Source organism: Crinia signifera, chromosome 1 (genome assembly GCF_055691185.1).
Source record: "Crinia signifera chromosome 1, ASM5569118v1, whole genome shotgun sequence".
Lineage (NCBI taxonomy): Eukaryota > Metazoa > Chordata > Amphibia > Anura > Myobatrachidae > Crinia > Crinia signifera.
Genome location: NC_139217.1, coordinates 91,152,300 through 91,176,764, shown reverse-complemented (window position 1 = coordinate 91,176,764; position 24,465 = coordinate 91,152,300). Strand labels below are relative to the sequence as shown.

The window sequence follows — 24,465 nt, the reverse complement described above, 5'->3', positions numbered from 1 at the left end:
GGAGGAGGTCACTGGATCCAGGCAACACAGCAGGAGGCTACTCGGATAGCAGACGAGGGTGGCGGGGGGGGGGGGGATGCAAAAAGAAGCCCATAGGTTTCTGATGGGTAACTGCAGAAGACTACAGTGCCCTCTGTTGCGGAAACCCGGCGGTCCTGCACTGTGCGGTAAATGCAGTAAAAAGCCAAAAACTGGGTTTTTACCGCATTTTCCGTTTGATACCTCTTAGCCACTAAAACGCCAGTTCCACTACCAGCATGTCTTTGTATGGGGGTGGCGAAAGTTGGGCGCATTCAGAAGCTCCTGGTGAAGGCTAGAAAGAACCCACGGCCTCTGCGCTGCTAGGTGGCAATACCTAAAGACTGGCAAAGCCTCCAGTTTGGTTCTGCCTCAGATGAAACGACTGGTGCTATGTCATTTCTGGAACATCTGGAAAAAAACAGCAGGCTCTAGAACTGAAAAAGTGACAACCTGAAATGCAACTCACAAACAACCTGCTTGGGTATGTAGCTGCTCAAGGAAGACAACTCCTGTCAAAAATATTGTTATGCTTCACCTCACAGACTTAAATGACCTATTTTCCTTTAGCAACCTTACAATGTGGTAGCTGGGAATAACCTGCAGCAACACTCCATTATAAATATTGCTCATATTATTATTTATCTTTCAATAGACGTGCTATGAAAGTCTGTATAGTATTACACCGTGATCACTGTATATCTTGCTCTATTACTGTACCTGACTAGTTCTACCATGTTATTTTGCATAAAACTCTTATCGTAACTCAACGTGAGAAATAAAGCGGTGAAATAAAAATATTCTGGCTTGCACGCTTTTATGTATGCGTGTAGCACAAAGCCAGTGAGTGGAGAGCACGGGAGGAATTAACAAGCCCTCCTAGCAGATGACTCCTCGCAGATATATTTATTACACGGCAACGTTTCCCGCTTTCTCAGTCTTTCACCCCTGTCTCTTCCAGGATGTCACTATTCCCTCTTAATGAGCAGCAGCGGTTTTATCTGTATATATTTGACACACAGCTCATCACTATTTTTACACATAACGAAGCAAAGTCCTCTTTGAAGCTGAAACATTTAGAGCTGGAATACTTGCAGGAAAGTCTTTCTATAAATATTATCTCCAGCTAAACACTTTGTACACGTCTCTGAGACCCTTAGGAAATAGACATAATTTGCCAGCAATTTAGCAGTTTTCACTTGACTATCCTACATTGTTTTAATTCAAATGTGCAAGTATCCAGTCATTTTAAAGGGCGGCTTCATTTAAACGTAACTGCAGCGTTATACCAGCTCTCTACCAAAGTGAGACATAAGGACAAATAACAACCACAACTCTGAAAACCAAAGGACTACTTTGAGTGAGTTCACTTTATCCTCACAACATAATATTCCTGCCTGCTTAATCTGGATTTTCTTCCATAATTACATCAGCAAGAACATTCACTGTAACAATTATTGCTTGTATTTGCACTCTCAGTCAAATGCCCAGCTGTACCTCTAATGCTTCCACCTGTCCTGCACTTCAAATGTCAGTAGGGGTCTCCCAAGGTTCTCTTCTTGGTCCTTTCTTTCTCTCTCTCTCTCTATACATCCCCTCTGGGTGAGCTCATTCGCTCACTCGACTTCACATATCACGTTTATGCTGATAATATTCAACTCTTCCGCTCCTTTCCTGATTTCTCTCCCTCTATCCTTACTCATTTCCAACTGTCTCTCTGCTACAGTATCTATTCTTGGATGATCTTCAGACTTAAGAATGAACTGATTATCTTCCCACCCTCCCGCATAAAACCCAACCATCTCTCATCCTAACCTTCTGTTTATGCTCACTGCTACCCCTTCTGTGTCACTTCTGTCTGTCTAACCCTCCCCTTTAGAATGTAAGCTCTCACGAGCAGGGCCCTCTCTCTTCATGTACTTCAGTGTCCTGTTCCCTGATGTAACTATCCTTATTTACCATGTACATGTCCTAAATTGAATTGAACTGTAATTCGTTATTTGTTTTTTGCTCCTTTATGTATTGTTAGGCGCTGCGGAACCCTTGTGGTACCATATAAATAAACAATAATAATAATAATAATAATAATAATAATAAATACATTTATTACTTGTGCTCTCTCTGTATTGCACTCAGTGCACTGTACACTATAATTCCTATACAATGGTGTACACTATAATTCCTATACCTGTGGTGTGTACTATTATTCATATACCTATGGTGTATATTATAATTCTTATACCTATGGTGAACATTTAAATTCTTAGAACTATGGTTTAAATTATAATACTTATAATTATGGTATACATTATAATTCTAATACAGTATTCTCGGACCCTCTTAAACACAGTGCCCACACAGTTAAGGAGAAGGTGCCTTATAATCACACATTTACTTAAATGTAATATATATATATAAACAACAGCCTCCTAGATAACTATATCTCATTATTCTTAGTTTGAACCAGTCTCCCCAAAAGTTCCATCAGAGTCCCTAAAACTCATCAGAGGCTGTTACCCCAGTTTAATACAGTTACTTTTTACTAGGATCTCCGGTAAACAACTATATCAGACTTTGCAGGGTCCTGGCCACAGGACCACTGTGTTTCGCCAATATGTTGGGGTCCAAACAATTTTACCCTGTCATCTGCATCTTACATGAATACACCAGCAGACCTTCTGGCATCTTCCTGGGCTGCTAGGATAAAGAGCACCTGCTGCTTCTTAATTATCTGAAGCTGCTAAAAGATCACAACTTCCAGCAGCACAGGGTTTGGAAAAAGTGATGCACATCTGCCCCAGCATCTTTTCCATTTTACAACCACACTGAAACATAACTAAGGGTGTGCCAGCAAAACAGGAAATCCCAGAGGAGCATGTTGCGAAATGTAATCCTACTGGGTAGTAATAATAAAGAAAAAGGAAATCATAGAGGTTCATGGTGGGAGATGTAGTTAAACTAGACAGTAACTGCTAGGGAGACGGAATGTTCAAGCACAATCTTTACCCAGTGGAGAAACCACCCAGAATGCTAGGCTCCATTTTAGAACAATTAAGTTAGGCACAATCTAAACCCTCACAGAGAGCATGATGGTGGAGAGTCCTTTCTTCACGTGAGGTTTTTGTGTCCTCCCTGAGCTAACCTTAGGTTACCTGTGTTACAGTTTGACAGGTGTACAGGAAAGTTCCACGGCACATGTATGGGAAGCATGGTGGAGAAAAGTTCAAGCGGGAAGGTGTGAGGAGCATGGTGGAGGAGAGTCCCGGGGCTCAGGTGTAGGAGCATGGTGGCAGAGATTTATAATGGGTAGGTGTTGGGAGCACAGTGAAGGAGTGTTTTAGTGGACAGTTTCAAGAAAGCATGGTGGGGAAGAGTTCAGGGGAACAGGGGTGAGGAACATGGTGGTGGAGTGTTCCAGGGGCCAGGTGTAGGGAGCATGGCAAAATAGAGTTTGAAGGCAGAGCTGTAGGGAGCAGGGCAGGGAAGAATTCCAGGGTGTTGGGAAGCATGGTGGGGACAAGTTCCAAAGGGTAGGTGCAGGGCACTTTGTAGAAAGGGTTCCCACCGGCAGTTGAGGGGTCATGGTGTTTCATTCATCATAATTCAGAAACCTGCATCCAAATGCCACAATTCACAGCATCGTAACAGGTGCTATATTGACAAGCATTATCAAGAATGTTGTCATTATGCCACTGTTCGAGCTAAATCACTGGAGAAGTGGGCAGTAGTTAGAGGGGGGGGGGGGTACTCTCCCTGGATACTGGGAGATCATATTGAAAAGTAAGAAGTCTCACAGACATGCCAGAAGAGTAGGAAAGTATGCTTTGAAGTAAGAACATTTCTTCCTCTAGGTACGAAAGCTGCAGAATAATACAATGCATTATTAATGTGCTGTAAAAATACTGAGTTTTCCCGTTCTCTTTATTCTTCCAGCAATGTGGAATTTTATATTTTCTCTATTAATGCTACAGCAAGAAACATAGATATCCCTCAGAAAACATAAAGGATTCTACCAATTTAGAGATGATGATTTAACATTGTAGCACCTGAACTACATTTAAAAACATTTGGGGTGAGTTATTCAATGTTTAAAAAACACATGTACTTGTGCCTAGTTAAATATTATGTTTCATGTTTAGTTTCATATTCATGTCTGCCATCAGGAGTAAATGGTACTGGGGCACAGAGAGCATAGGGGTCTAGGGCCCTCTTTATTTCCATGTTTCCGTCTCCGATGAGTGGCACCACACCAGAAGTCTCATGTTTGGGCCTTCCAACGTTGTACAGCCAAGCCCCTCAAAGTCATAAAAAGTGCCCCTGCAATTACAATGGGCCATGGCCACACCCACACCCCCACCCCCATTTGCATTGGATCATGGCCCCAATGAACAGGCAAATTAAGAAATCCCAGTGGTACTATCTGTAATAAAGATAATGTGGGTGATGTTTCAAGCCTAGGAGAAAGTTAAAGTGCAGAAGAGTCCCAAAGCCACCAATCAGCTTCTTTCATTTATTTAGCACTATCTTTGAAATGACAGATGCTGATTGGTTGCTTTGGGAAACTTTCCACTTTACTTATCTCTGAAGCTTAATACATCTCCCCCTTTATGTGCTGGGCCAATGTCATGTACAGTAATTGCCCACTGTTTCTATCAGCCATATATACATGTAAGACATTTTGAAAGTGTAAACATTAACATTCAACCACATAAACAAGAGTGCCACAAAAAGACCACATCTTATATTAATCTCTGACATTATTAGAACTCTATGTTTAGAATATACATGTATTGCTTTATAACTTAATAACATGAATTTTGGTGAAAATATGAGTATGTGAAACTCACCCACTATCATTTGACCTGTTAGTTGCCCGTTTTGATTTCTTGCGTTCACTGTTACATTCCTGTCAGAGTGTAATACCAGTGCACTGTCCTGTAACAGAAAATAACAAGATGATAATTACACAAATGGTTGGTCAATCACTGCACAGGTAACATTTTAGAGGGTTATCCTATTAGCCTAGATCAGGGGTCTTCAACCTTTAAGACAGTGTGGGCCACATTAAAAAATTCAACGAAGCCCGAGGGCCACTAAGCTCTACTGTGGTATTTAGCACAGCTCTTAACCCCTTCCTGACACAGCATGTTTTTGCCTTCCTGACAGAGCCCTTTTTTTCAAATCTGACATGTATCACTTAAGTGGGGATAACTTTTTTTTGCTTTTACTTATCCCAGTGATTTTGAGATTGTTTTCTCGTGACACATTGTACTTCAAATTAGTGGTAAATTTGGGTCGATACAGTCTGTGTTTTTTTGTGAAAAATACCAAAATGTCGTAAAAAAATGGAAAATTTAGCAATTTGCAAAATGTTAAATTTTCTGCTTGTGAGACAAATAATCATACCACTCAAAATAGTTAATAACTAACATAGACCATATGTCTACTTTATGTTTCCATCATTATTTCAACTTCCTTTTAATTTTTTTTGGACACTAGGAGGCTTACAATATGAATAGCAAATTCTCAAATTTTCAAGAAAATTTCAAACACTGATTTTTTTAGGGACCAGTTCAGTTCTGATGTGACTTTGAGGGACTTGTACGTGAGACACCCCCATAAATGATGCCATTTCAAAAACTGCACCCCTCACAGTATTCAAAACAGCATTTTGGAAGTTTGTTAACCCTTTAGGTGTTTCACAGGAATTAAAACAAAGTGTAGGTGAAATTTCAAAATTTCTTTTTTTTTGCAGATTTGCAATTTTAATACATTTTTCTAAGGAACACCGTAGATTTTACTAGAGAAATGTGACTAAAAATTGATTCCCCCAATTCTTTTGTTTTCATAAATATCCTATATGTGGCCCTAGTGTGTACGTTGACCAAACTACAGGCTTCATAATAGAAGGAGCACCTACTTGATTTTGGAGCCTCCTTTTTATGAGATTATTTTTTAGGCACCATGTAGGTTTCTAGGCACCATAAAATGCTAAAATTTAGGAACCCCCCCCCACAAGTGACCCCATTTTGCAAACTACACCCCTCAGGGAATTCATCTAGGGGTATAGTGTACATTTCAAACCCCCAGGGGTTTCACCAATTGTGGTACAACTGGGCAGTGAAAATGAAAAATTTAATTTTTTACACAAAAATGCAGTTCTGTCTCAAAATTTTTCATTTTCACAAGGAATGAAGGAGACAAAGCACCCCAAAATTTGTGCCCCAATTTCTCCCGAGTACGGCAATGCCTCACATGTGACCAAAAAATACCATTTGGGTGCATGGCAGGACTCAGAAGGGAAGGAGTGATTTTGGGATTTTGCAGCTCAGATTCTGGTGGAATGTTGGTGGGTGCTATGTCGCTTTAGCAAGACCCCCCAAGCACCAATACAGTGGAACCCCCCCACAAGTGACCCCATTTTGCAAACTACACCCCTCAGGGAATTCATCTAGGGGTATAGTGTACATTTCATACCCCCAGGGGTTTCACCAATTTTGATACAACTGGGCTGTGCAAATGAAAAATTACATTTTTTACACAAAAATGCAGTTCTGGCTCAAAATTTTTCATTTTCACAAGGAATGAAGGAGACAAAGCACCTCAAAATCTGTGCCCCAATTTCTCCCGAGTACGGCAATGCCTCATATGTGACCAAAAAATACCATTTGGGTGCATGGCAGGACTCAGAAGGGAAGGAGTGATTTTTGGATTTTGCAGCTCAGATTCTGGTGGAATGTTGGTGGGTGCTATGTCGCATTAGCAAGACCCCCCAAGCACCAATACAGTGGAACCCCCCCACAAGTGACCCCATTTTGCAAACTACACCCCTCAGGGAATTCATCTATGGGTATAGTGTACATTTCATACCCCCAGGGGTTTCACCAATTTTGATACAACTGGGCTGTGCAAATGAAAAATTACATTTTTTACACAAAAATGCAGTTCTGGCTCAAAATTTTTCATTTTCACAAGGAATGAAGGAGACAAAGCACCTCAAAATCTGTGCCCCAATTTCTCCAGAGTACGGCAATGCCTCACATGTGACCAAAAAATACCATTTGGGTGCATGGCAGGACTCAGAAGGGAAGGAGTGATTTGGGGATTTTGCAGCTCAGATTCTGGTGGAATGTTGGTGGGTGCTATGTCGCATTAGCAAGACCCCCCAAGCACCAATACAGTGGAACCCCCCCACAAGTGACCCCATTTTGCAAACTACACCCCTCAGGGAATTCATCTATGGGTATAGTGTACATTTCATACCCCCAGGGGTTTCACCAATTTTGATACAACTGGGCTGTGCAAATGAAAAATTTCATTTTTTACACAAAAATGCAGTTCTGGCTCAAAATTTTTCATTTTCACAAGGAATGAAGGAGACAAAGCACCTCAAAATCTGTGCCCCAATTTCTCCCGAGTACGGCAATGCCTCACATGTGACCAAAAAATACCATTTGGGTGCATGGCAGGACTCAGAAGGGAAGGAGTGATTTGGGGATTTTGCAGCTCAGATTCTGGTGGAATGTTGGTGGGTGCTATGTCGCATTAGCAAGACCCCCCAAGCACCAATACAGTGGAACCCCCCCACAAGTGACCCCATTTTGCAAACTACACCCCTCAGGGAATTCATCTAGGGGTATAGTGTACATTTCATACCCCCAGGGGTTTCACCAATTTTGATACAACTGGGCTGTGCAAATGAAAAATTAAATTTTTTACACAAAAATGCAGTTCTGGCTCAAAATTTTTCATTTTCACAAGGAATGAAGGAGACAAAGCACCTCAAAATCTGTGCCCCAATTTCTCCCGAGTACGGCAATGCCTCACATGTGACCAAAAAATACCATTTGGGTGCATGGCAGGACTCAGAAGGGAAGGAGTGATTTGGGGATTTTGCAGCTCAGATTCTGGTGGAATGTTGGTGGGTGCTATGTCGCATTAGCAAGACCCCCCAAGCACCAATACAGTGGAACCCCCCCACAAGTGACCCCATTTTGCAAACTACACCCCTCAGGGAATTCATCTAGGGGTATAGTGTACATTTAATACCCCCAGGGGTTTCACCAATTTTGATACAACTGGGCTGTGCAAATGAAAAATTACATTTTTTACACAAAAATGCAGTTCTGGCTCAAAATTTTTCATTTTCACAAGGAATGAAGGAGACAAAGCACCCCAAAATCTGTGCCCCAATTTCTCCCGAGTACGGCAATGCCTCACATGTGACCAAAAAATACCATTTGGGTGCATGGCAGGACTCAGAAGGGAAGGAGTGATTTTTGGATTTTGCAGCTCAGATTCTGGTGGAATGCTGGTGGGTGCTATGTCGCATTAGCAAGACCCCCCAAGCACCAATACAGTGGAACCCCCCCACAAGTGACCCCATTTTGCAAACTACACCCCTCAGGGAATTCATCTAGAGGTATAGTGTACATTTTATACCCCCAGGGGTTTCACCAATTTTGATACAACTGGGCTGTGCAAATGAAAAATTACATTTTTTACACAAAAATGCAGTTCTGGCTCAAAATTTTTCATTTTCACAAGGAATGAAGGAGACAAAGCACCCCAAAATCTGTGCCCCAATTTCTCCCGAGTACGGCAATGCCTCATATGTGACCAAAAATACCATTTGGGTGCATGGCAGGACTCAGAAGGGAAGGAGTGATTTTTGGATTTTGCAGCTCAGATTCTGGTGGAATGCTGGTGGGTGCTATGTCGCATTAGCAAGACCCCCCAAGCACCAATACAGTGGAACCCCCCCACAAGTGACCCCATTTTGCAAACTACACCCCTCAGGGAATTCATCGAGGGGTATAGTGTACATTTCATACCCCCAGGGGTTTCACCAATTTTGATACAACTGGGCTGTGCAAATGAAAAATTACATTTTTTAACACAAAAATGCAGTTCTGGCTCAAAATTTTTCATTTTCACAAGGAATGAAGGAGACAAAGCACCCCAAAATCTGTGCCCCAATTTCTCCCGAGTACGGCAATGCCTCATGTGTGACCAAAAAGTGGCAGGACTCAGAAGGGAAGGAGTGATATTTGGATTTTGCAGCACAAATTCTGGTGGAATGTTGGTGGGTGCTATGTCGCATTAGCAAGACCCCCAAAGCACCAATACAGTGGAACCCCCCCACAAGTGACCCCATTTTGCAAACTACACCCCTCAGGGAATTCATCTAGGGGTATAGTGTACATTTCAAACCCCCAGGGGTTTCACCAATTTTGATACAACTGGGCAGTGAAAATGAAAAATTACATTTCTTTACACAAAAATGCAGTTCTGGCTCAAAATTTTTCATTTTCAGAAGGTATGAAGGAGAAAAAGCACCCCAAATTCTGTGCCCCAATTTCTCCCGAGTATGTCAATGCCTCACATGTGACCAAAAAATACCAGTTGGGTGCATGGCAGGACTCAGAAGGGAAGGAGTGATTTTTGGATTTTGCGGCTCAGATTCTGGTGGAATGAATGGTGGGTGCTATGTGGCATTAGCAAGACCCCCGAAGCACGGTGAAATTATGAACCTAATAATCCATAGATGTGTGGTATATTTTAAAACACTCCTTTATACATAGGCCGGGTTTGTCGGGGCAAGTGTCACACTGGAAAATAGTTTGCTTTCTTATTCCCTTTTTATAGCAAACTTTGCACCTTTTTTGTGTCCTGCCCTTTTTTCCAGTGGAGGGGATTTCATCAGGAAAATGCTGCCCTGGTACAATACGGGGGCCAGTACTAGAAGTACTGGGGCCCTCTGCCTGCTGGTTCCCAAATATTAGGCCCTTTATGACTTCCTCTTGAAAGTGCATAAATGTCCCCCTCTGGCCGGTAGAACGGAATAGCACGTAAGCGTTATACAGTGCCATCTGGATGATATACACGGCCAGCTTCTTGTACCAGATTTTTGTTTTCCGCAGGGCACTGTACGGCTTCAGTACCTGATCTGAAAGATCCACTCCGCCCATGTACCTATTGTAATCCAGGATACAATTAGGTTTTGAGGTGTGGGTACTGGTACCTCGTACAGGGACGGAGGTGGTACTGTCTCTGTGAATTGTTGTCAGTATAAGGACATCCCTCTTGTCCTTATATTTGACCAACAACATATTTTCGGTGCATATTCCCCTGCTTTCACCCCTTCTCATTACTTGGGCAATGTGCGTTTTTGGGAGGCCTCTTTGGTTCTTGCGCACAGTACCGCAAGCTGCTGTACCTCTTGAACCAAGGGCCTTAAACAGGGGGATGCTAGTGTAAAAGTTATCCACATAGAGGTGATAACCTTTATCCAGGAAGGGGTGCACTAAATCCCAGACAATTTTTCCACTAACACCTACGAGGGAGGGGGGGCATTCTGGCGGTTCAATTCTTGAATCCTTCCCTTCATATACCCTAAACATGTGGGTGTACCCTGAGGTGCTTTCACACAGCTTATACATTTTTATGCCATACCTTGCCCTCTTACTGGGAAGGTACTGGCGGAATTTAACCCTTCCTTTAAAATGTATAAGGGACTCGTCAATACAAATACATTTTTCAGGGATGTACATCTCTGCAAATTTGGCACTGAAATGATCAATGACCGGCCTGACTTTGAATAGCCGGTCAAAGGTGGGATCATCTCTGGGTGGGCACTGTGCATTATCGTTGTAATGCAAAAATTTAAGGATCATCTCAAAACGAGCCCGAGTCATGGCCATACGGTAAAATGGGGTGCTGTACAGAACATCTGTACTCCAATATTGCCTAATTTCTGGCTTTTTTACTATGCCCATATGAAACACCAGACCCCAAAACGTCATCATCTCTACTGCATGTACAGGGGTCCACCTAGCAAATGATGACGTGGGGTTTTGAGCAATAAACTGCTGGGCATATAAATTAGTTTGGTCCACCATTAAATTTATAAAATCATCAGAGAAAAATAATTTGAAAAAGTCAATTTCTCTGAGACCTGTGGAATCAAATTGGATTCCTGGCATGGCCAAAAACTCAGGAACCTGGGGCTCAAAATTGTCTGGTGGTGGGGTCCATACGAGATCAATTATTGGGGGGGGGGTCTCAGCTGCTCTACGGGGGCGTCTTTGAGGGGGTCCCTCATCACCAGAGGAGGAAGAGGAGCTTAAGACGAATCCTTCAAATTCCCCGCTTGCCTCACTGGCTGTGTCAGAGTCAGAGGCAAGCATGGCATATGCCTCCTCCGCTGAATACATTCTTCTGGATGACTGGGATGACATTTGGGATGACATTTGGGATGACATTTGGGATGACATTTTTATTTTTGTGTTACTGGTAGTGAAATGTTTCAACACGTGTATAGTGTAGGGGGGGTTACAAACTTTATTTCAACCCGGGGGGTATGTAGTGTGTAGTGTGTATGTAGTGCAGAAAAAAAAATACTTTATACAATAAAAAAAAAAAAATTGAAGGGGTTAAAAAAAAAAAAATTTAAGGGGTTAAAAAAATAAATAAAAAGGTCCTGCGCCAAAAATTGAGCACAGATGTTGGTCAGTAACGTCCGTCACTGAACAGCGCTCAAAGGCAACAGGAATTTGATCAAAAAAAAAAAAAAAATAGATCAACCCTGTGCCGAAAAAGCTGATCAGTGATGTACGTCACTGATCAGCGCACAGTGGCCACAGGACACCCACAAAATCAGTGTGTGTAAAAAAAAAATTAAAAAAAGACCCCACAGCACCCTCAAAAAAAAAAAAGGTGATCAGTGATGCAACACTGATTACCAGTGAGGGGCAGCAGGTGCACAACCTTTGGTGCAACTGACAGTGCAACTGGCAGCAACTGACAGGTATATATAAAAAAAAAACCTCTGCACCCCCAAAAAGTTGCTGATCATCTCAGATATAGTGATCAGCACAAAAGGCGGGGGCAGCAGACACAAAATATAGCACTCTCTATCACTCTCTGTCACTATCTCTCTCTATCTCTCTATCTCTCACTATCTATCACTCTATGACACTGCAGCAGCAGCACTGACAGTTATATATATGAAAAATAACCCCTGCACCCCCAAAAAGTTGCTGGGGGTGCACAAAAGGGGGGCAGCAGACACAAAATATAGCAGTCTCTATCACTCTCTGTCACTATCTCTCTCTATCTCTCTATCTCTCTATCTCTCACTATCTATCACTCTATGACACTGCAGCAGCAGCACTGACAGGTATATATATATAAAAAAAAACTGCGCCCCCAAAAAGTTGCTGATCAGTTAATTTATACTGATCAGCACAAAAGGGGGGGCAGCAGTCAGTTATATAAAAAATATATAGCACAATCTGTCACTATCTCTCTATCTCTCTCTATCTCTCTCTATCTCTCTCTATCTCTCTATCTATAACTCTATCACACTGCAGCAGCACAAAATATAGCACTCTCTGTCACTAGCCCTCTCTATCTCTCTCTATCTCTCTCTCTCTATCTCTCTATCTATAACTCGTTGACACTGCAGCAGCACAACACAGCACAACACAGCACAGGAAGTCACAAGAAGTAGCAAGATCCAGGCAGTGATCAGGTAAGTATTTTGCAAGGTTCAGGTCAGTATACTGCGGCAGCTAGGCACGGTGACCGCACTGCACGCAATTCCAGACCGGAATGGCGTCTGCAGTGCAGTCACCGTTAGTTTAAACCCCCCTCCATGGCTGTGATTGGTTCGTCGGTCCGACGAACCAATCACGGCCTTTGGGGGCGGGCGGGGTGAGGTGGGGTGACACCAGTGTCACCCTTACACCCCGCGGTGATTGGTGCTGTACTTTACAGCACCAATCACCTCCGATCCCTGTGTCACCGGCGAACGTTATTCGCCGGTGACACAGAAAACGCTGTGAATGGCTGTTCACACTGAACAGCCAATCACAGCGATCGCCGACGGGGGGGCGGCATCGCAGCCCCCCCTGGGCATGCAGGGACATGTCTGCTGTCAGGGACAGCAGACATGTTTAAACTGTCACCGCGTCTATAGACGCGGTGGCAGTTAAATGGCATGACGTACATTTATGCCATGTGTCGGGAAGTACTTCCCGACCATGACGTAAATGTACGTCAAATGTCGGGAAGGGGTTAATAGATAGACAGCACACCCCCCACATAGATAGTTGGCACAGCTGCCCATACACATAAACCCTGCCCCAAATATATAGTCTGCACCAGGGCTATTTCTAAACAATTAGGGCCCCAGTGCGAACAGAATAAAAATGCAGCCCCCCCCCCCCATACATAATTTGATATTTAAGAAATTGCGAGCGGCGCAGGCGCGCTCCCAAAAAGGGATGTGGTTTAATTTTAAGGTTGTGGTCTAATGATAAGAGTGTGAACTAGCAGGAAAAAAATTACCTGACATCTCAATTTTGCAACCTGCATGACCAGACATTGGTTACCGCAGGAATGGTTATTGTCCTTCCACGCTTAAGTTGGCTGTCTAAAGGCCGCACAGTGACATATAAACATGAAGGCCCATTACACCATGATGCCCATTATACATTATGCCACACACCGTGATGCCCATTGCACAATATGCCACACACCGTGATGCCCATTGCACATTATGCCACACACCGTGATGCCCATTGCACATTATGCCACACACCGTGATGCCCATTGCACATTATGCCACACACCGTGATGCCCATTGCACATTATGCCACACACCGGGATGCCCATTGCACATTATGCCACACACCGGGATGCCCATTGCACATTATGCCATACACCGGGATGCCCATTGCACATTGTCTCACACCATGATGCCCATTACATATTATGCCACACACCGTGACATCCATTGCACATTATGCCTCACACTATGATGCCCATTGCACCTTGCACTATAAGGCCCCCAATACTCCTGCTTATGCATATGATGCCCCCAGCAGTGCCTCTCACAAAATGCCACCAGTAGTGTCCCTCATAAAATGCCACCAGTAGTGTCCCTCACAAAATGCCCTAGTATTTCCCTCCATAGTCAGCACTGCATTGCGCAGCATGCCAGCCCTCCCTTGGTCAGCACCACATTGCACTGCCAGCCCCCCCTCCCCATAGTCAGCACCCTCCCTATATACAGGGCCACATTGCACTGCCAGCCCCCCTCACCCATAGTCAGCACCCTCCCCATACACAGGGCCACATTGTACTGCCAGCCCCCCCTCCCCCATAGTCAGCACCCTCCCCATACACAGGGCCACATTGCACTGCCAGCCCCCACTCCCCCGTATTCAGCACCGTGGTAGCTAGCCAGCATCACCCTCTCCTGAGACACTTGCCTTAGTGTCCCTTACAGAGGTCTCCTTCAGAGGGCTGCTGCTGGCGGCGTCGGCTGTCTTAACAGCCATGGAGCAGGCAGGGACAGGTGCACGGCTGCCGGCAGTTGTCACACCCACTCCAGTCTCCCGGCTGTCTGAAAGGACATGGGCAGGATGGGTGCGCGGCGTCAGGAAGTACACAATGCATATGTTCGCGCACAGTCCCGCCCCCCCCCCCCCAGCACATCCACCTACGCCACGTCCCACTGCTAATGGGACAGCGTGCGGAAGGACTTTAAGGGGACAGCGCGTGGAAGGATTTTTTTTTTTTAATCAGCACAGCATTTAATAAAAAAAAAAGCAATTCACTGGCGGGCCACCTAAAACTACTCGGCGGGCCACTCGTGGCCCGCGGGCCATGGGTTGAAGACCCCTGGCCTAGATCATTTTATCCTAAAAAATACAGAGCTAGATGTAATAGCCTCAGAGTTGGGAGGCCGTGCGGGATGATGGGAGATTTTGGATTTTTAAGGGGCAATCATTGACAATGCATGCTATTTCCTTGTAAATGATCACCCCTTTAAAAAAAAAGTTTGGCCGGTGTCCCGCACGGACACCAAACTCAGAGGCTATTTACATCTTGTCCATGGGCTAATAGCTCAATTTTTTGAATGATCATTATCAGACTATCCAATTAAAGCCCTTTTTTTTGGGGGGGGGGGGGGGGGGGTGGAGGGAGTTCCCATTTTTGGCTGATAACTCGTGTTATACGAGATAAGGAACCAAGTATGTTATCAGTGCTCTGAGGGCTGCTAATTAGGGATCATGTTTTGCCTGCCTGAGGCATGTGAACTATAATCCCAGATAAGTGTCTACTATCTGGGCTAATTGGATAGCCCATGGCAAATCCATTAGCTGCGGGAATTGACTGTGGCTATCTAGATACTGCCCTTTACAGGAGAAAGGGAATTGGTAGTTTTACTGCGCTGTAATTGTAAATTAAATGATCTTTCAGTTAAAATACACTGTAACAATTAAAATAAATAGAATGTTTTTTTTTTTAACGTTGTAGTGCAGTTACAAGTTACACATATTTTACATGTTAGTTATACACAAAAAAAACAAGGTTTTGTGTTGTCCGTTATTAGAGACATGGTGCCTACTTTCACCCAAACTAAAAATCCGGTGTGGATTATTAAATTGACAGGGTTTATGTATATAGTCAATAGTTCAAAAAAAAGAAAGCCAACATGCATTAAGTTGACATTGACAAAAGGTCGACATGGAAAAAGCATACACATGGAAACTTGACACAAGTAAAACGTCGACACATGGGTGGAGTGCTACTGTAATGTTATTTTGGTGCTCAATCTCACAGTCCCTATCCCTCAGGTTCTGATTATCTAAAATATCTAGAAACAATATTCTTTCATCCTTTCATATTGTACTATTGGGCTAACCCCTGGGATTGGTTTAGTGCAGTGGTTACCAACCAGGGGTACTCATACCCCTGGGGGGATGCTGCAGAGTGGTTAGGGGTACCTAAAAATTATATTGGTAACGACGAAAGAAGAATTCTCTCGATGGCAGAAGAAGTCTGCCATTGCCTTGGAGGTTCCATTTGCAGTGTCATCAGAGTCTCCTTGTGCTTTTGCCCGACCAGCAATCCACCGAGAGCTAACTGCACTGCCCTCAGACAACAGAGATCATCTGCCTCGCACTGACACTTTTTGGCCCTATGGTTTACAGATTGGCCTATGTGTAAGATCTGTTCTGCTCATGTGCCGATCTCTGTCAGTGTGATGTCACTTGCATTGCCACAGAAACACAGCCCGTTCACTGGCAGTCAGAATCGGGCACAAACTCCGGTCCCTCCCGAGTCCCTTATGCCCCTGACATATTCAGCCCACCTCCTCAAGCTGCAAGCCTTGTGGTTGTGCAGCATGAAGCCTATGATGTTACATGCGGATACACAGCACAGCCATTGGAGGATCGGGGGTAATGTTTTAACCCACAGTACTAGAGCGCAGCATTGCCCAGGCAGAAGAAAGATAGATAAACAGCCTGCTGAAGCTCAATCCCTAGAATCCCAGGATTGGAGCCCTTAATAATGGTATTTTAGGCAGTAAACTGTGGCTGTAACGTGCGTGGGTGTATACAGCGATGGTGGTGGGCTGAGCCCTCAGCCGGGTCCGCTGTTTAGAACGGCCATGGCGAAGCCCTACGCTGACTCTGTTGGCCGTCCTGGACAAGTGACCGCAGGCTGCAAGGTGCTAGGCTTCTCCTTTAGTCGCCACGTCCGAAGGAGCGAGTTTAGCCCGCTCTGACCCCGATGCAACCAGGTTTTATGTTGGGACAAACCCACGGCGACTGTCAGGGACTGGACCAAAAGAAGGATCTAACTACCAGGGCCTAACTGAACAGAACACCCTACCTAACGGCACCAGACCAAGGACGGGGAGTGTGACCGAGTCACAGGCACCAGTACTACCAGCAACGGGGTGCCACCAAACACAAACACGCCAACACAAAATGGTACAGTAACGGTACCCCAAAACGGGTGTAAATCCCCTAGCGTGAGCCTCTCCGAACCTCGGAGAGCCAGGCAATGCAGGTACAGAACAACTAAGGAATAAAGGTCAGCTCGTCCACAAAGTAACGGATAAAGAACCGGGCTCCACTGGAGCACTTACTGTACATGACCGGATAGGAAACTCTAGCGGCAACAGATGGAGAAGTGCACGTCTGGAGTAACTTGGCAGGACCAGATGACAATATAGCTGACCAAGGAACGACCGCAGGACCGGCGGTCGGATACGGCTGACCCAACGGCAGGCGGTACGGCACGGGACCGGTGCACGGCAGCTGAATAGCAGGGACCGGGACACCAGAGATCAGCTGACCCTCTGAGTGGAAACAATATCACCGGCGAGGCTGTGTTAGGCCAGCTCCCTTAAAAGGGTTATGCTGGTCAATCAGCCTCCGCCGTAGGACCAGGCCCCCAAGATAAATTAATTATTTTCAGCTGTCCGGGCGCGTGCTGCCCGGCATTCCCTGGTTGCCTGGCAACCCCCGGGCGACGCGGCCAGACTTTCTACACTGTCCCTCGGCTGGGCCGAAGTGACGCGCCGCAGCCGGGCGGACGTCACCTCCTCTGCCCGGAGCTCACCGGGCAGAATTGCCCGAACCGCCCTTCTAAGGGAGCCGGGACGCTGCTGCGGTGGTGCCACAGCAGCACGCTTGTCAGCGCTGCTGACAGCGGCATGCTGTTCAAATCCCAGTGTTTTTTAGGCAAAACCAGGTTCCCTGGCTTTCATATATCAAAGCCTCAGCAGAAAAGTTACAGCCACCATATCATCATATGGATAGGCCTCAAAATTCTGAGTGCTTGCACTGGTATCACTCATCGGGGGAAGAGAGGACTCGCTCATGGTGATGTCTTGCATTTGAAATCAATATGATGTACTTTACTCATTCAGAAACCATTTACTTATTATACTGGGTAGCACATATGTTAAGATCTAAGCAATTTTTTTTTTTTGCACACTTTTTGTCCACGTTTCAATTAATAATGAGTGTTCGGCATGAAGCTATCATTAAGCACTGCAGGAATCCATGGAAGGAGTCTTTTTTGGATCATTTATAGATCCTTTTAGATAAAAATGTTTTAATATAAATACAGGTGTCATTCTCAGAAATATCTTTATGTAATAGTACAAAAAAGATTATTGAATTAAATTGACTAAATGTAAGAAAGTGTAACATGAGAGCAGGGATGAGATGAATGAAATTGCAGTAAAATTTGCACTAATTTGAATTTTATTGAGTCATCTTTGAATATGGGGAATGATTCAGAGTTGATCGAAAAGCCAAATGTTTCTCAAATGGATAAAACCATGTGCACCGCAGGTGGGGCAAATGTAATATGTGCAGAAAGAGTTAGATTTGGGTGAGGGATGTTCTATATTATATCTAAATTGCAGTTTAAACGCAGCTAGTATTTACCCTGCACAGAAACCAAATAACTTACCCAAATCTAACTCTCTCTGCACATGTTACATTAGCCCCACCTGCAGTGCGCATGTGGGCCTAATTAAGACATGAACGCACGCCTGCAAATACGCAGGCCAGGTGATTATCCATAGACTGGTCATGTGTACGGCAAATAGTACGCATGCCCGTGGACATCCTGCGATAAAATCATGCTACTTTTTTGAATGCTGCCCATACCCAAGCTGATTGACCCAAAGTTTGAGGGTGGTTACTGGCTCGTTTGTGGGAGTGTCAGGGAAAATTCAGACATGCCCAGGCGTTTGATAGGAAGTCCTTTGACGTCAGCTCCGGCACTGATCCGACTGATTTTTTTGCAGTCACCGAATAAATCCTGGGCTACGCACACACAGTGAAAACCTCATTCAATTGTGAGCGACTTGCGAATGGAATTGAAGCTATCCACAGACCTGCAATATTTTTGCAAAATGTGCTAAGCAATTTGCAGGCTTGCACATGGTGGGATTTCACTCTGGCGAGGTGACGTACAGATGGAGCAGCTCTCAATGGTGCTGCTACTGGCGATAGAGTTGGCAATCGCCGCCCCGCGCCAGCCGCCACCTTCCAACAGAAGAGGGTGCACGCACGAGACACCCACGTGCCCGTTCTATCAGAGCCCTCCATCGGCTCCCCGCAGCCACCACTCCCTGCCCATCTCCCTGAAGAGTAGACGGGCAGGGAAGCTGCTCCCTGCGCCTTGCTGACAGGGTTGCGTGAGTGTGTGGGACACTCGCGTGTCCCCATCAGGTGGAGCTCCTGTCCACCAGCTCAGGTCATCTGGCGATCCTGCATGCTGGCTGACAGGTGCTCCATCTATTCCTGATCACAGGGCTCCAAATGTCAGCAGCCCAGCTATCACGTCTGATTTAGGCCCATGGTTTTGTCCATTTGTGAAAGATTTAGCATTTATGATAAAACTCTGAATCAGGCCCATAGTTGGTAAAACACATTTTGCTGTGTGTTAATGTTGGGGTAGGACAGAGAACTCTTAAGGTCAAATCTTGCTGCAGAATTATGCAGCCAAATGCAAATTGAGTCATGTATTCTGCATAACAGTTCTGAATATTTTTCATATCTACACTCGGGAGCAATATCTCCCATATATTTCTTTATATTAAAAAAGGAAGTCATTAGTCACAGTCAGTCGATAAGCAGAAAGTTCTATTTTTTTTATGTGAATGCAAAGGAAAATCAGATACCTGCTGCAGTATTTAAACATGAGGCACTGTTAAATATGAATGCAGTATACAAGCAAACACATATATGGTTTATATATATATATATATATATATATATATATATATATATATATAAAAATATTTACATATACGGATATCTATTTATATCTTACAATTTGTAGCACATTTTTATTTTTTTATTTTAGTTGCTTGATGGTGGGAGGAGGGTGCAGGGTGCTGGCATCACTTGGTATAGAGAGAGCAGCATGTTATGTTAATGTTGGAGTGTCTCATACATTGTTTGTGAATGAAACATTTCCAAAGATCCATGCCAATCTGTCATTTATGTACAGTAAGTGCAAGGAGACAGTTTATTGCAAGTTATCACATATTCTCCACAACTTTAAGTACTGTACGGATTCAATATATTCTACAGTCTGCGACCAATGTTGAAATGTATTTCCATCAATGGGGACAACCAGGGCGAGATGTAATAGGGTGCAATTTTTTAGATGGCTAAAAAATTGGCTGAAAATCGCACATTAGGTGGAATTTTTTAGAATCATCTATAGCTAATTCCTCCCTGCGCAGAGCTTGATCGCCACAATCTAGCCCAATGAGCTCACAAATACAACAGACAGAAGTAAGAACTGCAGAGCTTCCCCTCTACACTGTCATTGACCTCAGCCTCAAGGGGCCCAATTGCCTACTTGTGTAATCTATTTTATTCTTTTAAATTAGTGTAGACCCAACTCTGCTGGTGGGCGCATGTGTGTCCGAGAGGCAGGTACAGATTATTCACTATGTAATCATTCCCTGTCTCAGAAAGCTAAGCAAATCCGTACCCCTTTCTTCTCCTTAACCACTTTTCAAAAATATTCTTACACTCCACCTCCAGCTTAGTCAGTCACACTGATGATTATCATCAGGTCTGTAACCCACCAGTGGAGTGTTTTTCGATTTTTAATTAAAAAACCCTCAAATATGTATGTCCTTTTATTGTTGGCTGGTTCATAAAGCAAGGTGTGATCCGTACCTTGTTGTGCCTGATAAAGATCTAGCCCAGCCTATCAAGTATCTGCTGCTCTGGATGTGCTGGGAGTTGGATGTTCACTGATTGCTCCTCTGGTCACTACACAAAGGGATGTGTGCTACTGGGGTGCTGATCATCTTATACTGCAAATACATTAGTGTATATTGCAAATGCACCAGCAGCTCGTCTTTTACACACTCACAGATGCTTGCTGCAGAGCTGCACCTTCACCCCCTCTTTCCCCGAATCCCTGCCCCCCCCCCCCCTCATACCACCTACTCTACTTCTCTGCAACAACTGCAAAACCAGTTGCATTAGTAACATGCAGAAAAGTTTCTGTGGGAATGTGTGTGTGTGTGTGTGTGAGTGTGTGTGGATGGGGGGGGGGGGGGTAATATATTTGTTATCTGTGAGTGAGGTACTTTTGCCACTTGTCTTAGTGTTGGACTAGTGACATTTTGTATTTTTTCAGATACAGAAATATAAAGTTAAAGATAAGAAAGGGCACATACAGTAGACAATATACAGTAAGGGCAAGTTGACATACACATGGAAGACATAATTATAGAGCTGTACAGTTACACAGGGGAGGTGGGGCACACAGGCTAGAAATATCTTCTTCAGTATCATATGATTTATATCACAAAAATAATACAATGGCCTCCAATAATTTACGTCATATCTCTACTTTCCCAATAACTATTGCACAACCATGCACCAGGATATGTGTCCTCCCTGGTGCCCCATGATATCGTAACCTGCCTATGCATCTCCCCGTGAGTGGCATGCTGGTGCGGAGGGTTGCTGCTTTCTACATTTAATGGGGTTGGGCTTCCTCTGGTGTCCTCCCACCTGTATAGTACAGGATCACTGAATGGTGATTTACTCTCTCCTTCTCCTCAAAACAAATGTTTCTATCATTATTTATTGATAAATAATAAACACCATCCCCCCCTTCACCAGCATCTGCTCCACCTGGGCCACCATCCCAACGTGGCCGTGGCCGAAGAGCTGCTGCACGTGGCAAGGAGCCTACCAGGGCCAAACGCGCCCGCAAATGAACTTGTGTCCGCATTAATCTCCACCCTTATGTCTTCCCAAATCTTTCATTTAGCTGTGTGTGTCAGCTTCCTGTGTCCAATCCTGTGCAGAGGGTACCCACATTTGCCCTCGGTTCGAATTTCGGCTACCTTTACTGTCTGCTGTACTTGAAGTGTTGGTGCTATACTTTTGTTGTGAAGCCACCTGATGTGTTCCTAATGATTCTGCTGTGGCTATGTATGTCAAAAATACATTGTTTTATTTTGTTTTACTTTTGTACATTCCTGGCATGGTACCTTTTAATTTGTTGCATGTGTCCAAAAACATGCTTTGTCCATTTTCTGTTTGAAGTTATTGTAATAAATTTATATTTTGATCCCCAAATGTGTGGTTTAATTGGTAAATGTAGAAGTGACATGTATATTTATATTAGTGATAGTAAGTTCTGTCCATTGGTTGCAGTGTAAATGTGTGTCAAAACTGCAGCATATATTTGTGTGTTTAGTAATGGTCCATTTAAGCTGCAATGGTTCCAATTGAAGCAATGACAAGAGTGTAATTAATGAGTAATGAGTAAAGGAGTGTATTGTATTGTGTTCATCTGACATTGGTTGAGGTGCGCCCGTAGTGATTGGGCGTTCCGATTGCCTAGCGCATGACCGAGTGGTGTCCGCAAAGCAATACTTGCTTATGGACACCGCATATTTCTAGCCTTTTGGTTCGCGTGCATTCGGTGTGCTGTCCGAATGTTCGCGTACCAGAATGAGTGCACTCCCTCGTGTACGCCCATGTTTACGCCCAGTTTAGCCCACTTTGAAACTACGCCCCTGTGTAGTTCCAAATGACGCCCATAAGACGCCCATATTTCCCGAGTGATTGTGGTGCACATTTTTGTACGGTATTAGTGAGAACAAGTACGGAGACCATGCGTGGCACATGCGCATAGTGTTGCCCACGCATGCGCAGACGGCTAAAAAACGCCATCCGAAAGAGTGCGCGAAAGTACGCACAGACCAGAATAAGGCCCATAGTTACATAGTAGGTGAGGCTGAATAAAGACTTGCGTCCATCTAGTTCAACCTAGGTTTATAATAACTAATCCCTTGTTGTATAGTCTGTTCTGATAATTTAAAGATAGATTATGCTTCTCATTGGTACCCATGGATGTTTTTAACTAATAAATGTTTATCCAACCTTATTTTAAACGTATTTATAGTGTCTGCCGACACCACTTCTCTAGGAAGAGAGTTCCACAGTTTGACTGCTCTGACCGCAATTTTTTTTTTCTTTTAGATGAACAAAATCGATTTTCTTCTAATCTAAACTTGTGCCCTCGCTTCCTAGATTCCTTACTAGCAGAAAAAAGGGTGTATGATAGTTCCTTATATTGCCCCTGATATATTTGTACATGTTGAGCATGTCCCCCCTTAAACGTCTCTTCTCTAGTGTAAATAGACCCAAATTGCTTAATCTCTCCTCGTAGCTTAAATTCTCCATTCCCCTAATAAGCTTTGTTGCTCTTCTTTGGATTTTTTCTAATTCTAAAATTCAGTTAGGGCCATGGTGGGAATCAAACATTGTACCCATACCCTATTTTGTGTTTCACGAAATATGATTTTACTTTAAAACCTGTATTAAAACACATAATAAGGAAATACCACATTGACTTCTTCTTCTACTACTACTACTAGTAATAATAATAATAATAATAAGAAGAAGAATTAGAAGAATAGAAATATTGTCATGATGGTGCAGCAGTTTAAAGCCTATGTAACTAATACCCCTTTTACACTCAAATCCCGGATGACCCGGTATACCCATTTACGCTGCCCTCTACCCAGGTCCTGCCTGTGTTCTACCCTGGTCAGGACCTGGGTAGAAGTCTTGTGTAAAGGGACACAGGTTAACCCCTTTTACACTGCCGCTGAACCGGGTCCATGAGGGGAAAACCCGGGTTTTTGCGGCAATGTAAAAGAGGTATAAAATTGATGCTTGAATTGTATTGTTTAGTGTAGTGGTAAAATATAACCTTTAAATACTGAACAGGATAAAGAAAAAAAATCAATGTACAGTATAGGTACTGAAGCATTAAGTAACGGAAAATACCATGTAGACTGTGTAATGGAAATCATTAGTATCACTGATGCTCAAACACTTTTGAACTAATGTATGCTGCCTATATTTCACTGCCTCCTCCAGATACATATAAATATTGATTCATTGGATGCACTAAACCATTAATCTTGTTCTGTGTGACATTGATTACCAATAATCTTTATTTTCAACTTCATTATGTCCATTTAAAATGACTACAAATTAACTATAATAAAGTGGTAGCACTAAAGGCAATAATAATAATTACGATAATTTACTGACCCTTTCGTTTCTGTTCTCTTACCACTGCCAATTACGAATATCCTTGAAGCTATTTTTGTCTTATTATGCAATGTAGAGATAGTGGTTAAATTGGTGAGTAGTATAACGTAACTATAAAAATGTTGAATGTCAATGTAGATGTATGTTGCAAATAATATATAAATAAAAAACAATTATATACACACTATTAGGGATGCCAATCCTGGGATTCCCGGGATCCCCGGATTGGGATACCTAAAAAAAACACCCTCCCCCCCCCACACACACACACACACCGGCTACCCCACAGATTTTCTTACATGGGCGGGCACCCGGGAATGGGGTCGGGTACAGCCGAGATTTTGGTGCTAAATCCCGGGATCCTGCCAATCCTGATTTCGGGATTGGCCACCATATACACTATACAGATGGGGCAGATCCCAACTTTGCAGCGGATGGCGATGGCGACACCAGCCGCCATCCCCCGCCAGCGCCATCTGTATAGCGAGAAGGGGATGCCCGTGCACGAGAG

General features: G+C 43.8%; 1 protein-coding gene across 9 annotated transcripts in view; it reads right to left on the bottom strand.

Moving 5' to 3' along the window:
• Positions 1-24,465, bottom strand: part of SGCZ (sarcoglycan zeta) — an 869,285-nt gene that overhangs the window by 80,257 nt on the left and 764,563 nt on the right. For all 9 annotated transcript variants that reach the window (XM_083170008.1, XM_083169946.1, XM_083169955.1 and 6 more), the window contains one exon: positions 4,866-4,953. In XM_083170008.1, coding sequence (XP_083026134.1) covers positions 4,866-4,953 — 88 coding nt within the window. The remainder of the gene's footprint in view (positions 1-4,865; positions 4,954-24,465) is intronic.